We start from the raw sequence: 16,615 nt of genomic DNA on the forward strand, positions 1-16,615 counted from the left end.
AACTCAGGGACTGACATTGGCTTTTCATTGTTCTTTCAGAAGAAAATGCCCTTATGCCTCTGATTTGTACGCACAAAAGTGCGGGACTATTGAAAGATTCTTCTTTTAATAAGCACTCCAAAATTTTCATTTCAAAATTTCATAGAAGAAATTGATGACTGAAAGCATTTTAACCACATCTTTTGTGGTCCCCAAATTTTTGATTCACTTAAAATCAGACACACTTACACATCGGAAAACCCTTTTGAGGTGGATGTTTTGTAGCAGCATGCAAGCCTCATGTAACAACTTCATAGTGAGGTTAGGTGAAGGGGACATCTTTATGCACAAAACCAGCACACTCACTTTGTGTTCTAGTTACTGACCAGAGATCGTTTAAGTATAAAATTTGTATTAAGGGCTAATGTATTACTCCTTTTGGAATGTGGAAGCGAGTTCCTTAGTAAACTCAGAAACATGAGTCACCTCTCCAGAAAAATTAAGAAGCGGGAAGATAACTTTCTGTTTCGATTACAGGATATGAGAATTCATTACTTTTTAACAGATGACTGTAACATAAAGACACTTTCACATGTTCTTGGACCAACTGAAACAGTTTCTCAGCTCCTATGAAACAAAGTAAAAAATGAACTGAATATATCTACTGTATATTTTTAGTGTGTGTGTGTGTGTGTATAAATGCTAAGAGAGATTAAAAAAAGCTCCAAAGACATTCTGCGGAGGTGCTGCCACAAGGACAGAGAGGTAGAGGCTGCATCCTCTCCGCCCCCTGAACAGACTGCCTGTTCATGGTGAAGGAGTCCTGCCAGGACAGAGGCACTGAGCTGTGGCACCCATGGGAGACTGACAGCAACGCTGCCAGGTCCTCACTGCACGGATTATTCAATTTCTACAGAAGCTTGAAGAAAACAGATGTTTTTCTTCCACCGAGCAACCAGTTGTGCCCTGCCCTCCCAGCAGAGAGCCTCACCGCTCCGTGTGGTGTGCCCGCTCTCGCCACCATTGCTTACCCCAGCCCGCCTGTGGCTCTGCAGCAAGCCAGCAGTGCCAAGCAGCTGCTTCCCAAGTCAGCACTACTTCCTGACACGAAAACATCCCCCGACCGCAACATCAGAAGGAGCAAGAGGCTGGCAAATGGGGCCAGCAGCTAGCATGACACTTCTCCAGTTCAGCTTCTAATGGGATAATGAAGTGCGATTTCAGGTAGTAACAGCTTCTGTTAGACATTGCAAGCCTGAGGCCATGTACTCACAGGGAGAAAGAAGCTATCCTCAGTAAACAGATTTCACTTGGACTGAAAATTTTTGGCATTTATTTGCTGACTTGTTTCAGGAAAGCTGTTTCAGTGGCTTCCCTGCCATTATTGATTCAAATACTTTTGCTAATTATTTGGAACACAGTAGAGATTTGCCCAGCTGCTGCAGTTATCTGGGATTTACCAAACAAGAGTCACCAACTGGTAAATGCAGTTCTTCTGTCAGGGAACTCATCGGATTACTTACACTGGAGCAAGGCTCACTGCCACAAATGGAAATGAGGGCTTTGTTGTCCCCTAAGGATAGCCCAAATGCTCCTAGGTCTGTTCAAAGCTCTTCAAAGAGACACAGAGAGAGACAGAGATTGCCTTCAAAGTAACTGTGGTTTATTATTTATTTCTACCTTTTCCTTTTTTAGTAACAAAAGTCATAATTATTAATCATTATTGTTTTGAGTGCATCTAATTGCAGTGTTCCCTAAAGCATAGCAACACTCCCTCCACGCTCAGCCAACCGAAATAGAAAAATCACATCCCAAAAATAGCAGCAAGAGACAGTGAACAAGACCTGGCCTCCCACAACTTGTGTCATTAGACCAGACAGATATTTGAGATAAAATCAGCTGGGAGACTAAGACTCTGGAAGACATTGCTACCTTCCCACAGAAGCCAGCCAGAGGTTTCCTGCACCAGAAGTCTCCTACATCCCTCCCTATGCCAAAGGATGTAGAGCTGGCTGATGCTGCCCCAAAAGAGGTTTTGGAGGGTACTCGGCCATCCCTCCCTAGGTGGAAGGCAAATTCACAATATCCTCCATGTACCTCCTCTACAAAGGGTAGCTGCAGAGACAATGGTGGAGTTCTTAAATGATCTTCCCCAGCACAAAGACTGGAAGATACCCTGTAGTTACAGGGTTTGATGTGGGAATTCTGGAGTGAAATTCCTTTACTTATACACAAGGTTCCACTATATCATTTTATGGTCTGCTTCCAGAGATAATATATATGATTTCCCGTTCTATGAGTGACTTTGGCAAAAAAAAAAAAAAACAACCCACCCCATGCATCATGTAATTACACGGACGCAACTGTTCCATATAGTCCCTGAGGTAGGTCCACTACAGAAAGCAAACCAGGGACTGCTCTGAAAACAATTTGCTAGAAAAACATGCACAGATCTCTGGCCAAAATCTGCTAGCGGAGAGCTCCTCACTTGGAGGTTAGACTGCTGCAGTTGCATCAGGATGAAAAACAAACTGGGAAGGGAGGGACGCACCACCTGCATTGCATCACAGGCTCTAACAGCAGCACCCACCTCCTGTCACAGCAGTTAGAATGGGTCACAGCTCAGGAAGGCAAGGCATGAAAAAACCCAGTGTCCCAACAAAATCCCAGATCAAATAGCATCCAAAGGTTTTTATCTGGGACATCAGCATCTTCCCCCCGTTCTGACTGCCTAACAAACTCTTTTTCATTGCAAATTAATAGTTCTGTGTATAAAAGCCAGGATTAGGTAAGGTCTTCAGGCACTAAATCTGGCTGGCGATTACACCGTCCCTTGTGGATACTTAGCTTTGGATTTAGGAAGTTTACAACTACCAAAACTAGAAAGATATGGACATGTTAACACTCTATTATCATCACCACAGTATTTTAAGGTCTTTCTGTGTAAAAGATGTTTTTTGCCTGGTCCCAGAACCTGACTGATGCAAGGGTGCAAAGCTCTCAGAGAACTTACCTGTGTTGTCTTCTTCCAAAAAATTTTGGTTTTATATTTCCTCTAAAGTAAAAAAAAAAAAAAAAAAAAGGAAAGAATCTCCTGTTACAGATAAATGGTATTTGTTGGCCTTCAATTTAACGGAACCAAGCCACCAGCTGCATTGCAATTTCTCTCACTCTAGAAAGCAGAGGCCCACCTGCCTCTTGAAACAGAGATAATTCAGGCCCATGCATCTCAGCTGTACTTGCAAGGCATGTTAAAGGGGACTTGACTTCTAAAAGCTGCCAGGTCTCTTAGTAGTTATAGATGGAAAAGGGCTAGGAGGTCACTGAGTCCAGCCTGATGCCAGGGCAGGATAGAGTCCCCGAAGAGAGAATATGTCAAGACTTCAGCTGATACTACACTTGATCTTAGCCAAAAGGCCACGAAGCGATAATGGGAAGGGGACTGAGGATAAAAGCGACTGGCAGCTGCCTCTATGCGCTCTGCAGAGGAGATTCAGGCAAACCTCTTTGGAATAATACTTAGAATTTATCATGTTAGGCAGATGGTATTTGACTTGCTGCTCTTAATACATAATCCTGAAAGGTCTATGCCAGTTCTCTACTGTAATAATAATGCTGTTTTGCATGTTACAAGAAACCTGAAGCAGCATCAATAAAGTAGTCTCACAGGGCCAGTTTGCTGACACACTGTTCGTGCCCTTGCTGTACACAAGGTTATCTTTAATGGCAGAAAATATCTTTTTATTGCTCCCTGTTGACTTGGAGGAAACTATGGATCCTCTGACCTTACTGCCCATACAACATGAGCTTTGGCTGAAGGATGGACTAAGCAAAACTTTGCTTTTGAAGTAGGAAAGATGTATTCCCTTAGCTTATTTCATCCAGCATTCAGTCCTGCCCCAGAAAGTCTGTAGTACGACTTCCCCTTGTCTGTGCCATGATTCCCCTCCTCAGAAAGGTAGCTTAGATACATTACCTCCATAGTAGGCAACGCTGGGACTGCAATTTCTATCTAAACACCAGTATGACAGAGTAACATATTTGCTGAACTTTGTAATAGCAATTTACTGAGATAATCTTTATTTAAGCTGTCAAGAAACTCAGCAGCTTCTCAAGAGAAAGAAGAAATACTAAATTAAAGAATTATGGCAACATCAGAGCTGCCCTAATTTTCAAACTCATTCAGAGCCTGTAACCCTGTCCCAGAGGGTTCAGGGAGAGAACATGGAAGGCACTAGCAGAGGAACACAGGCCCTCGCTGTTTTTGCAAGCACCCATCCAAAGGTTTTGTCTTAACTTCCATGGAAGCCAGAAGTGGAGTTCTCCGGACTGCTTACTGGGGAGACTTCTTGGGATCCAGCTCATCCAAAGCTAGCCTTATAAAGGCAAAGTGATCAAAACTCATCATCTAAGTGCCTTCCAAGATCAGTGGAAGGGAAGAAGCAGTGGAGCACAATTAAACACCCACCTTGGTAGACATCTACCTTTGAATGAGGTGATCACTGTCTGCATGTGCCGTGATGTTAATGTTTGCCTAGACACTTGACTTCTATGGAGCTACCATGTCTGCTGGTGGGAAAATGAATTCTCTTCTGTGTAGCCTGGGCAGGCAATCACTGCCAGGGTGAACATTTAAAAATTTGATCAAACTGCATTCAACTTCATCTTGATTTAAAGGGTGAGAAAAATAAAACATACGATTTTGCCGTCTGTTATTCCAGCACAACCGATAAGGATGTTTGCACTTCACAGGGAGCACACAGACCAAAAGGCCCATTATAAGAAATGTGCAATCTCAGACTTCTGTATCGAAAATATGCATTTAACTTTAATCACATCTACAGCCCAGTCAGAATGTCTGCAACGCAAAAAAGCATCTGCAGTGGGGTGGATAGCCAAATAATGGTAAGACATTACAATTGGATGGACTATAGTAACTTCAAATATATATGAACATGAGTAGGACTGGAGTCTTTCCGTCTTTGATTGCCAGTTTGTTGCTAGACAGGTAACTTAAAATGATGGAAACCCTAGACCTAGCACTTAAATAGGGACAATGCCTTTTTTTAGACTGGGAAAAATGTTGGGTTTCTTCTTATTATATTACAACATGTGAGCATGCTGTTTGAATATCTAATAAAAAATGACATTATTTAAGATGAACTAAACAGAAATAAATTTAGGTTGTAGCATTAGTGAAAGCAGGGAGGAAGGGGAACTAGGTTTTAGAGGCAACTTCATCAGTTTATGTAAAAGTTACAATGTCATTACCTGGGATGGCAGAAGATTGGATGCAGTAAGGGGTAGGTCTTTTCTTACAAGTTACTGAGTAGCAAAATCCATTGTTAAATTGCAAGCAGGCAACTTCCCCAGTGCAGGTGTGCGCATCTGGTGGGGAGAACGCTGGCGTACACAGCCACGGAGGCGTGCAGTCACGCACCCGTCAGCAAGCAGGATCAGCGTTCACCAATTAACTAAGGAATTGACTGGCACAGCTGATAAAAGATCTTGTACAATACTGTTTTCTTTTTAATCCGGTTGATTGAGATTTTGCAACCTGTCGTTTGCAGCCTGTTTGTTGAGAGGGTTCTATTTTGATAGATCTTTACTCTTATTGAGAACACGTTTTGTGAAAAGTTTTGTAAACCGTTGAAACATTTTGTGCTGACAGTCTTTTAAGTGAAAAAGGTGCTTTTAAGATCAGCGGTCATGTTTTAATTTCCAAACTTAAGCTACCTGAGGAAAAAAAAGTCAAGAATGGAAAAACATGAAAAGCAAAATAAAACATTGCAGTTCACCCAAATAAAAGTATTCCTAAAACCACTAGCTTGCAAAATATTATACTTGACTTTTCATTCTGACATGAGTATTTTTTGAGCTCAAAAACTTTTCCTGAGACAGAAACAATTTTCCTTCCTAAGCTATCCAGAGGGACCAGTCAGAAAGAACACTGTTTTCTATTACTATTTTTGTCCCTAAGCTTTTTTCTTTCCATGTCTCTTCTCTTTCCTTTTTTTCACTTTCATTTTCTTTCCTTTTCTTTCTTAAAATGCCCTATCTACTGCAGAACAGAAGAAACTTGAGCCTAGAAGCCAAGATTCTTTGCTCTTGCTCTCCTCTTTTCCTCTGTTTATTCAGGAGTATGAAAAGAGCTATATTAAGCTGAAATTTTATTCTGCTGTCCTCTGTTCAACAAAAGATAGTCCACTAAAGCCACTAAATCACAGATAACACTTCTCTGGGCAACATTATTAGTAACTGACAGCTGGTGATGGATGAAGATCTCATCTTTTAAAGAAAAAAGTACATTTAATTTCCTTTGTACATAAAATAGAGAGCACAGCATTGTGTATCTAAAGATAAAAAGAGACCCAGTGTATGCCGGGTGCCATACTTAAGGGGATAGAATACTGGGTCTGTGTTTCTGAGCTTACATTTTACAGGGTATCTTCAAATTAATTTAGAAACCACTATTCTTCAATTCTTGGTAGACAATGAACTTTAAAAAAAAGAGGGTGAACTTTAAAAAAAAGAGGGTGACATTTTACAGCCAGCTCCATTAGAAAAGAGCAGCTCAGAGAATGAGCTGCTACTTTTTAGGAGGAACCCTGGAAGACAGGACAGAAAGAGGAGAATGGCTGTGTAGGGCAGAGAGATGGGTTTACCCCTGATTCTGCCTGGGATTAAGCCGTACTCCTGGGAGCCACTGGGCTTCCTCGAGGTTGGTACCACAATGGATTTGGTACTGAACATGCACAACGGAGTTGGTATTGAACATCAAGGATCTCATCAACTACCTTGAAAAAGACATGTGCATAAATTTCTTCTACAGAGGCACTGGCAATACACAGTACTCCCTTATTTCTGGCTTTTGTGGTTTTTTTTTTTTCTTTCACAAATGACCTGTGTCTATGACACATTCTCTGCTTTTCTTTCCACATTTGCAATGTATAACCATATTTTACATGCCCTTTCTGCAGCACTACCAGCTGCTGCTTTGGTTGAATTTAATTTTAACACACCTCCCAAGCAGCACGGAGATGGTGAGGATGAAACTTTAATTGCCTGTCTGTGTTAAGCAAGACAGTTAGGAACGCAGTTAAAGCACATGTTCAACAAGAAAATATGGTCGGTTTGATTCCAGTGGTATGAAAGACTGCTTTGGTCTCCTGGGCGGAGGAGAAGTTTAAGAAAAACATCTGCATGGAGTTTTTGTTTCTAAGTCTAGAGACTATTTGTGCCTTGGCTGAGTCTGGCTGCAAGTCCTTGAAGGAAAAGAAGGCCCAACAATAAGCAATTACCTTCCTTTGATTAAAACCTTCTAGTTAGCTAGTCTAAAATAGAGTGGAAATTTTTTTGTGAACCTTACTCCACTGAAGGATGAAAAGAGGTTTTCCACTGAAAACACAGAACAAAAAGCAGTCTTTTTAAACATAAAATTTTATGGAAAATTCTGTGACCATCTTCATGTAAAAATAGTTATTCTGCTTTCCCTAAGACATCAGATCATTCCCTTCTTTTCTCTGTTTCTTTATTCTTATTTGTTTCCAGTGGACATAAAGTAGTTAGTAGCAAAGGACAATATTAGGCTTTCCCATTTCTTACAGAAAGAAAAGCCTCTGGAAAATACAAGATATGAAAATGAAACTTGCCCTGGACTTGGGCTGGAAATTCAAACATAGTGACTCACAGCCAATACAAGATCATCAAGAAGTACCAGGGTCTATGTAGTTATTTCAGAAGGTGAAACCTACTGCTTTTTCACCTATACACAGGCACGTACAGTTAAACAAAAAATGTCCATGTAAAACATCCAATGAACAGTGACCTTTAAATCACTCCAAGTTGCTGCTTCTCTGTGAAGAAATGGATTTCTCCCTCTGCTTTTTGGGATTGGTCCCCAGCTGCTGATGGGGTATTTCAAGTTGTTTTTCAGAAGTTTCTGCATTCTATATTCTGGTCTAAAACTCCCATCACTCATCTCTTACTATGCCATAACCTATCTTTTTTGGGTAGCTGGGGCCATTTTCAAGACCTTGGAGGATCACTATTGGCAAGATTGTTCTCTGCACCTTCATTCTAAGTGTTTTTAACGCCCAGCTGCTCATCCAGATGCATTTAGGAGCTTTGAAATTCAACTGCTATACTATTCAGCAGGTTTTGAAACCTCTTTTGCATCACCGTAGCTACAGCTTTTGCTAAGCCTCTCCATCTGTGTCACAGCTGAACTAAGATATTGAGCATCTTCTCTTTTGGGTCATCCGTGAATCTGCAAATTTGAAGTGCTATAGGAGAAACAAACTCAATTAGCAGGATCTGCAAGGCTGATCTCATACAAATATCTGGTTAGCATTTTGGGCTGCAGATAGCTGCCGCTGGGAACCATCCAGCCAGATACCCACTGGTGCTACGCTGAGCTCTCCCTATTCCTGGAGGCACATGCCCCGGATTCCCTCCACTTGTATGCCCTACTGCTTTTCTTGTTATGGAAGATCCCCGAGACCAACCTTGCCACAGTTTCTTTGAGAGATAAACACTTTCTCGTTTACTGTCAAACGGGTATTTTAAAACTGATTTTTTAGTCCACATACTCACAGACACCTAGCCAGACTTCCTTCTTTTATTTCTAATTTCAGCAACGCTGACTAGAAGATCTGGCTTCTTCGGTGTTCTCTTTTACCCCTTTAATACTTCACACCTCTGACTAAAGCCTTGTTTTCATTCCCCTCAGACCGGTATATGCCAGTAACCAAAGAGGATGCAAAAATGTCAATCAGTGTCTCAGACTGACAATTGCATTTAATTACCTCTGACACCCCCAGCCACAGATGTTTGGAATAATGATTCAGGAATTCAACAAGGTTGTCCCCAGGTGCCTTAGAGATAACCAGAAGTGCTGTAACATGGCTTTCAAAAGGATAGTTCAAATAAGCAGCCAAACTAAGCATGAGTCCTGAACCAATTGAAGTTTGCCTCTCTTGCTAAGTGTTGTGAACTATAATTCTCCACATTTCTGGAGTGCCTTCTACTTTTGGATGCATGACAACTTAAGAGAGTTCAATTGACTCTCAACATGCCTTTCATAAGTATTATTTCCAATTCACCAGCTAAGAAAAGCACAACATAAAACATGAAGCCATTGTCCAAGTGCACGGCAATAAAGAGAAATTGCTGAAATAGCTCTCCCCATTTTATGAAAAGTACAGCTTCTGTACCTGCCAAAAGTTATTGTTGTGGTTTTTTTTTTTTTAACTCATAAATGAGTCAGCAGCATTAAAAAAAAAAAAGGTGGGGATGTTTTTTAGTGGACTGTCAATAGATATGGGCTGTCTCTTAAAAGGGAAGTTGAAGAGAAAGGGCAAGTTGGAAAGTTTTCCAACTGCATGTCAGTGTTTCTCAGAGATGCTAAGATAAATCCATCACTTTCCAGAGATGCCACTTCAAAGGTAGTTACAAACATGCTCTTAGAAGCTACAGGAAATTTAGTGCCTATAAAAAAGGGAGGGGTGGGGGACGCCACTACCAGCAAGCAAACAACTAAAACTGGGTCCTAAGTTACGACATAAAAAGTGTTCTCCATAGAAGTAATTATTTACAACTACATTCCAGACCTGCTGAAATAAGATGACCATTCCCAAAATAGTCTTTGTCGGATATCCAATTACTAAAAATACACAGGGCATTTCAGTGAGTGTTTTGTTCATCAAGAAAACTGATAAGCCTAAGGGCTTCATGAAAGAGAAATATCTTTGCTTCTTCCCCTGGGGGAAGGGGTAGCTTTTGCTACACGTGTTGTTCCTAGAAAGCCATGTGTTTATTTCAGAGGCAGTGTTGGTCCATGTTGTGAGCCACTGTTGCAAGACTGGGAGCTGATCATGCCTCTCCATAAGCAAAGCAACGGCAGCTTCCCCTCTCCTTCAATCAAGGCTGGGAAAAGGAAGATGTGTATCCTCTGGAAAAGACATAGTGAATTTACAGAGTCCACACAAGATGGGTCCATACCGGGGAATGTAAAGAAACATTTCCAGTAGTCCAGCTAGTACCGTAACAGTAGCAGTGATGCTGCAGGAGCTCTAACTCAGGGAATACTCTGTCAGTGTAGTCAATGCATTGATGTCCTTTGAGCAATCAATCTTGCTGCTGTCAGTGGAACTGCACCAGAATTTGAATTTAAGAGTTGAAAAAATGCTTAAGAACATACGCAGTTTTAATTACTCCTTATTTGTCCTATTTTATATCTTATTTGCCTAAGAATGTTGTTTTATCTTCCAGGTAAAACTAATAACAAAACAATTAAACCCATTTCCTTCTTGTCTAGGTCTAACACAGCTTAATGCCTCCATATTGTAGTTTTTCAGTTGTTTCCCTACTGCATTTATGATTACCTCACTCTTGTATTGCTCCTCTTGTTCCTCTCCTGGATGGTTTAATTTGTTAGTACATTTATTTAGAACCAAAGATACAGATGATATTGAACAGGGAAACACACAAACACACAGCTCCAACCTTGTTCCAGATAACATGCAACACTTTCTGATGGCCTTTTCAACTCTATCAGAAAAAAAAATGCACAAAACACGACTAAGATATTTCATGTAATGCTTTATGAATTGCTTTACAACTCTCTAAAAATCAGTGCCGATTCTTCTTCCTGAGAGAAAGACTGGACCTCATCACTGAGGGACTTAAGAAAATTAAATGCTGAGGGAAGATTTACACGAGGACAAGGAAGCTACCCTAAATAAAGTGTCCAAAAGGACATTTAGATTGCATTTGACACGTCTTGAGGAGAGGAATAAGACCACACCTCCTCCAAAGACAGTTCCAAAAGGATTTACACATAGATGTCACGGAATGCTTTGAAACTACAATCTTCTGTTAATCTGTGCTCTACTACTCCGTTCCCCTGAAGAGGAGTTTTACAAGTCTGTTGTAACACCTTATCAAAAGCTTCATTTCATCTGAAAAATTGACTACATGCTTCTTCATTGAACTGTCTCAGCAGAAGGGTCCTGAATGTTAGCATGGTTTCCTCTAACAGCAAACATTTAGCACACAGACAAATATAAAAAGACAAGCATTTCAGAAGAATTCATCAAAAGATAAAAAATTTCTGTGCACGTGCATAAATATACATGTAATAATACATGTAAGATGAGCTTTGCCACTATATAGCAGTTCAAGAAGATTGTGCTACAATACTTGCTCACAGAGAAACAGCACAGCTCTTAGTGAGGAAGAACTCTTCCAACGTAAACTGAGAAGTTCCAGTGCAAAGGTCCTGCCTGCACGAAGGTATCAATAAACTAATCACAAAAACCTAACCACAGCTAAACAAATGTTATTTGACCAATTACCAGCTGACGCTCTGTACATGCCTCTGTACAGTCAAGTTCCTGGAAATGAAACACAAGAATATTATTTAGCCAAAAACGGACTCACTGTTCCGAACAGCTCATATGCCTGTGGAGTCCCTTCCAAGCTTAAGAGCCGGAACTCATGCAGGGGCTCCCTGGAGCAGCATTTATCTGGTCACACACATTTAGATGACAGCACTGTTGCTCTCATTAGGACAACAACTTCTGGTACTGACAAGTGACTCCTGCAATGTTCTTTCTTGCTGAAGCATCTCAGTTTTGAACGACAGGGATTGAAAAACAATGGGATATTCTCAGTAGAATAATCAGCTATTTTTTTAATTGATAATTCATATATACAGCCTGGGGAACTCTGTGCAAATGGATGCAAACAGAGAGCTTCATATAATACAGTGCCTTTTGGATTGATCTCACAGTTACTTATATACACAACGGCATGAGTTGCTCAGTGCAATCCCCCCCTCCCATGTCTGTTCCTGACACTGGATTAAAAAATAAGACGGTCCAGCCTGAGACTTCTTTTTTTTTGCGCAGAGGCACCAAAGTAGGCTTGCTCAGTCACTCTCTCTTGAGACGGAGAGCCTCCCGCCGTTGCTTCTGAACAGTCCTGGAATCTTCCCACAGACGGGGTCCTCTGATGTTCTCCCAGTTATCCAAGTCAGACTTTTCCAGCTTCTGCAGATAAACAGCAAAAATAACAGTGTCACCTTGACAGCCCCATGATTTAAAGTATGTATTATTCTAAATTGTTTTCTTTTTGCACGAGAAACTCAGTATCACTACCGGGTTGATGAACTTTCATCTACCCTGCAAGAGAAGTTCAACAAGGAAAAAAAATTTGGGAGTTATCCATATAGCTACATAAATGACTAGGGTGCGCATTACTGCATCTGCTTATCAAAAGATAAATAACATGTAGGACAGGAAGAGCTATAGCATCTGAACACCACTGAAGATACCTTGCATTCACTTTTTTTTTCTTCTCTCAGCTTGTTTTACAGATCTGTTCTTCAACTGCAAGTCTGCCAAGTATTGAAGTAGTAGGAATGATAAGCATTGGTATAGCTCAAACAGAAGATTAGTAATTAGTGACCTGAAGAATCCCGTCAGCACAGATACAAAGCACACTGGAAAAGATGAATTATCTAGCACAAAGAGAGACAGTAACAGTGCAAACCCCTTCAATGCATGTGGTTTTAACTTGAGAGAGGTATGTGATGCTTTCTGCTGCCAAGTTTCTCATGGCACCGAACCATCACAGATAGGGGTCTCAACTAAGTCACACATGAGATATGCTAACTGGTCAAACTGTCAGATACTTAAAAACTATCTAGATTTTGTTTACCTTCTTGCCTATTCCTATCATCCCCACTCAGAAGTACCAACGACTGCAGTATTTATCTAGCCTTAGAGGCGCAAAAAAATGAAGAACAGGCGCGCTCCTGACCTCACCTACCAAGTGCTGCAGTTGAAGAAGACAAACATATACTGCCTCTTCACAGTCCTACTGGCAGACACATAGAAGTCCCTTCCCAGCAGACACGGACCTCAGGTCACACATACCAGCCTGCAGTCTGGAACGGCACATCAGACATGACAGGGCTCTGCCAACAGGAGACTGAGGAGGGAGTCTGCACCACTGCCAGAAACAGGGCTATTCTACATGCTACTGAAGAGGGCAACACTGCATACCATTAATGATACGTACTGCAGTGGGACTTAAACCTCTGATTTGTGATCAGGGCCTCATCTCAGCAAATGCTGTAAAAATACACCAGAAAATACTTAACCCTGCCCTGAGCCTGTGGTCTAATTTGCCTGCCATCAATCATCCAAATAAATGGCAAATAGTGAGGGACTTGAATAATAGTCACAGAATAATTCAACAGCTAGAACAGAAGAGACCTGCTGCTATTAGTTCATGTTATGTAAAAGTTTTCTGCCTGTTCTACAATTGAGGAAATTGCAATGAGGTTAGTCAAATATCAAAAGAAATTAGGCAACATTCAACAGAAGATATATGAGAACACATGCACAAAGAGCAGACTTTCACAAGGCAGGAGCAACTGAATTTTTTATACAGTGGAGTTGGCATAGGTCTTTCTGAAGAATTGTCTTCACTACTTTATACATCTTTTGATTAGCTGGTACTTCATTTCAACTGGAAGGGATCTGAGCTGACATGGAAGGAAGGAGAAGGAGGAAAGGTACCCATCACCCCACGCAGCAGCGACTGATTGCAAATTCAGAATTTAAAATCTGATTCTAATGGAATCTTCAAGGAAACTACACTGAAAATAACCTTGTGCTTTAGCTGAAGGGAAACATGCTGATTTTATTAAACACAAAGGTTCCACACAGCTGTGAGGATCTAAACTATTCCCAAAGGTGCTCAGCTCCCAAAGTCTGAACAAGAATCAACATTTAAAATCTATACAACAAAACTTGTAGTATCTAAAGATAGGCTACATAAAGAAGTCTATCAAAAGAGACATGCATACTGGAGATCTTTACCAAAAAATCATATTAATCTGCCCCTGAAATTTCACAAAGGCTTTTCAGAGAGGAGGTTTGTCCAAAACAGGAAATATTTCAAAACTATACAATCTAAACAAACCAGTACAAGAAAGTATTTTGGCAGTTTCCAATGGAAAGCATAAAGGTATATGGAAAACACACTGTGATATAGTGACAGAATAAAACAACCAAGGGTTATGTACAGTAAATGGCATTGCCTCAAACTATAGAACAGATGAGATCTATTGACAGAGTTAATTTCTGCCAATCAGAATATAAAGAATTAAAGATTCTAATGAATACATAAGACTGTATTTTTATTTTTTTATTCTCATTATATTTATAGAGATCATTAACATTTTGTGTCATATATAAAGATTGTTTTTGATACCTTGCTGCAATTCAAGAAGAAAGCACCTTCCTTACTGGCACATGACAGTATCTGCAAAAATTAGTAGTTTACGGGACACGTATCTGTTCAGTCATCAGAAGGCAGCATGATTAGACAATCTAATTTTCTAAACTGATGCTATCAAGTTTTGAAAGGATAGAGGACTCCTGTTGCATGTGGATAAGCATAAGAAGGAGTATCACCGGTGAAAGGGGACCCGAAAATCTGTTCTGCAATGCTTTCCTACTGTATAGCTATTTTCACATGTATCTACCTGTGCTGGTTTTGGCGGGGATAGAGTTAATTTTCTTCACAGTAGCTAGTATGGGGCAGTGTTTTGGATTTGTGCTGAAAACAGTGTTGATAACCCAGGGATGTTTTCGTTACTGCTGAGCAGTGTTTACACAGAGCCAAGGCCTCTTCTGCCTCTCACCCCACCCCACCAGCGAGCAGGCTGGGGGTGCACTAGAAGCTGGGAGGGGACACAGCCGGGACAGCTGACCCCAACTGACCAAAGGGATATTCCACACCATATGACGTCATGCTCAGCATATAAAGCTGGGGGAAGAAGAAGGAAGGGGGGGAAGAAGAAGAAAGGGGGGGACGTTCGGAGCAATGGTGTTTGTCTTCCCAAGTAACCATTACGCGTGATGGAGCCCTGCTTTCCTGGGGATGGCTGAACACCTGCCTGCCCATGGGAAGGAGTGAATGAATTCCTTGTTTTGCTTTGCTGGCGTGCGCGGCTTTTGCTTTACCTGTTAAACTGTCTTTATCTCAACCCACGAGTTTTCACACTTTAACCCTTCCGCCCCCCCGGGGGGGCGGGGGACGACGACTGAGCGAGCGGCTGCATGGTGCTTAGTTGCCAGCCCGGGCTATACCACAACACAACACAACACAACACAACACAACCTCACAACTAAATAAAACCTAACCTTTTTGCTTGGTCACTGACATGAAAATTCTTACAACAGTATCACCCCAGACTAAATGACTACATTAGATGTAGGCCAAAGACACGTACATTGCTACATTTTAAATTAATCTTAGTGCCGAGAAGAAGACCAAACTGACCAAACTTCTATGGATTAGGTGCAGCACAAGCTGCAAAGTTACACAGCTCCCTCAGATTGCCTGAGCTGTATGGTGAGAATCCAGGCAAGCAGCTAGTTCTGCTCCCAGATGAAGTCAACCTCTTTCATTCAAACTGGTTGGGCCTTTTTAATTTCTTATATTATTTCTCTTTAGCCACCTGGACTCTGCCCACCTAACTTCATGGAGACATCACATAAAGATGGTAAACTACTTCCAGCTTTTGAAAGCCATATGATCCAGCAGTCTAAAAACCAAAAAGCTTTTCCTCCCAATTCAAATGTACTAAACAGTCAGTCATCGGAGACTACAATGAAATGTAATCAGATCAGACCAGCACCACTATTCCTGCTTGTCTCAAATAGCCCAAAGGATACTGAAAATTAGCTGTTCAAAGTAAGATCAGTCTAGTATATTAAATCTACCGACTCACTTCTTAAATCAGCTAAACTGCCTCTTAAAAGTACTGGACTGACAGAAGCTGTAAATTCAAGAAAAAAATGCAGCTACGCAGACAGGCACAGTGAACAACAAAAAAAAAAAGTTAAACTGTTTGCCACACACTTGACTTTTAAGACTTTTGTTAAACAGCTTGCCTGGCGCAAAGGTACCGATAAGGATGTGAAGAGACCTTCACTTCTTCATTGCTGGTTCAAATGCCTGGCTTGATATTAAGTAAAAGCCATAATCTTCTGTCAGCCTTAAAATAAAATAAAATTTAAAAAAGAGTTTGAATTCTACTCTTGCAGGATAGTCTTCATGCCACAATAAACAAACTGAAATCTGCAGAAATTCATTTAGAGCTATTGGTGCTCAGGCCGAGTTACATCAGTGTGGTCACTTGCAAAAAATGTTTGACTTTAGTCTCTGTTTCCCACGTGTGAAAGGAGGGATAAGAAAATCCTGTTTACTTTACAGCTTGATGCAATAGATTCTGTGATGAGCGCCACAGAAAGAAATTACTCTAATTCAGAGAGACAATTACTTCCCATCATTATAGTACGCAAACCCATTTGCAGATAAAAGATGAACCAGGGAAGAATATCCTCATGGCTGAAAGATGCAGTGAAAGAAATGCATTAAACCAGTCTGTTTTTGCAAGGGTGTCAAAACAGCTTGAAGACCATAAAAGATATATTGAGGAACTCTATGATGACGTATAGATGCAGAGGTACAGAACTAAGGCTAACACTGAATCTGCTGTCTTGTGTGTGACTGAAAATCTTAACTTTATCACCACACTGATATGGCCTTATTG

The 16,615-nt window shown here is 40.9% G+C and overlaps 1 protein-coding gene across 1 annotated transcript in view; it reads right to left on the reverse strand.

Moving 5' to 3' along the window:
- Window positions 1–11,653: 11,653 nt before the first annotated feature.
- LOC103918294 (cytochrome c oxidase assembly protein COX16 homolog, mitochondrial) overlaps window positions 11,654–16,615 on the reverse strand; it is a 49,892-nt gene continuing 44,930 nt past the window's right edge. Inside the window, exon 4 of the mRNA XM_009325590.1 lies at window positions 11,654–12,032. Within this exon, the coding sequence (XP_009323865.1) occupies window positions 11,916–12,032 (117 nt within the window). The 3' untranslated portion in view covers window positions 11,654–11,915. The remainder of the gene's footprint in view (window positions 12,033–16,615) is intronic.

This window comes from Pygoscelis adeliae, unplaced genomic scaffold (genome assembly GCF_000699105.1).
Source record: "Pygoscelis adeliae isolate BGI_AS28 unplaced genomic scaffold, ASM69910v1 Scaffold356, whole genome shotgun sequence".
Taxonomy (NCBI): Eukaryota; Metazoa; Chordata; class Aves; order Sphenisciformes; family Spheniscidae; genus Pygoscelis; species Pygoscelis adeliae.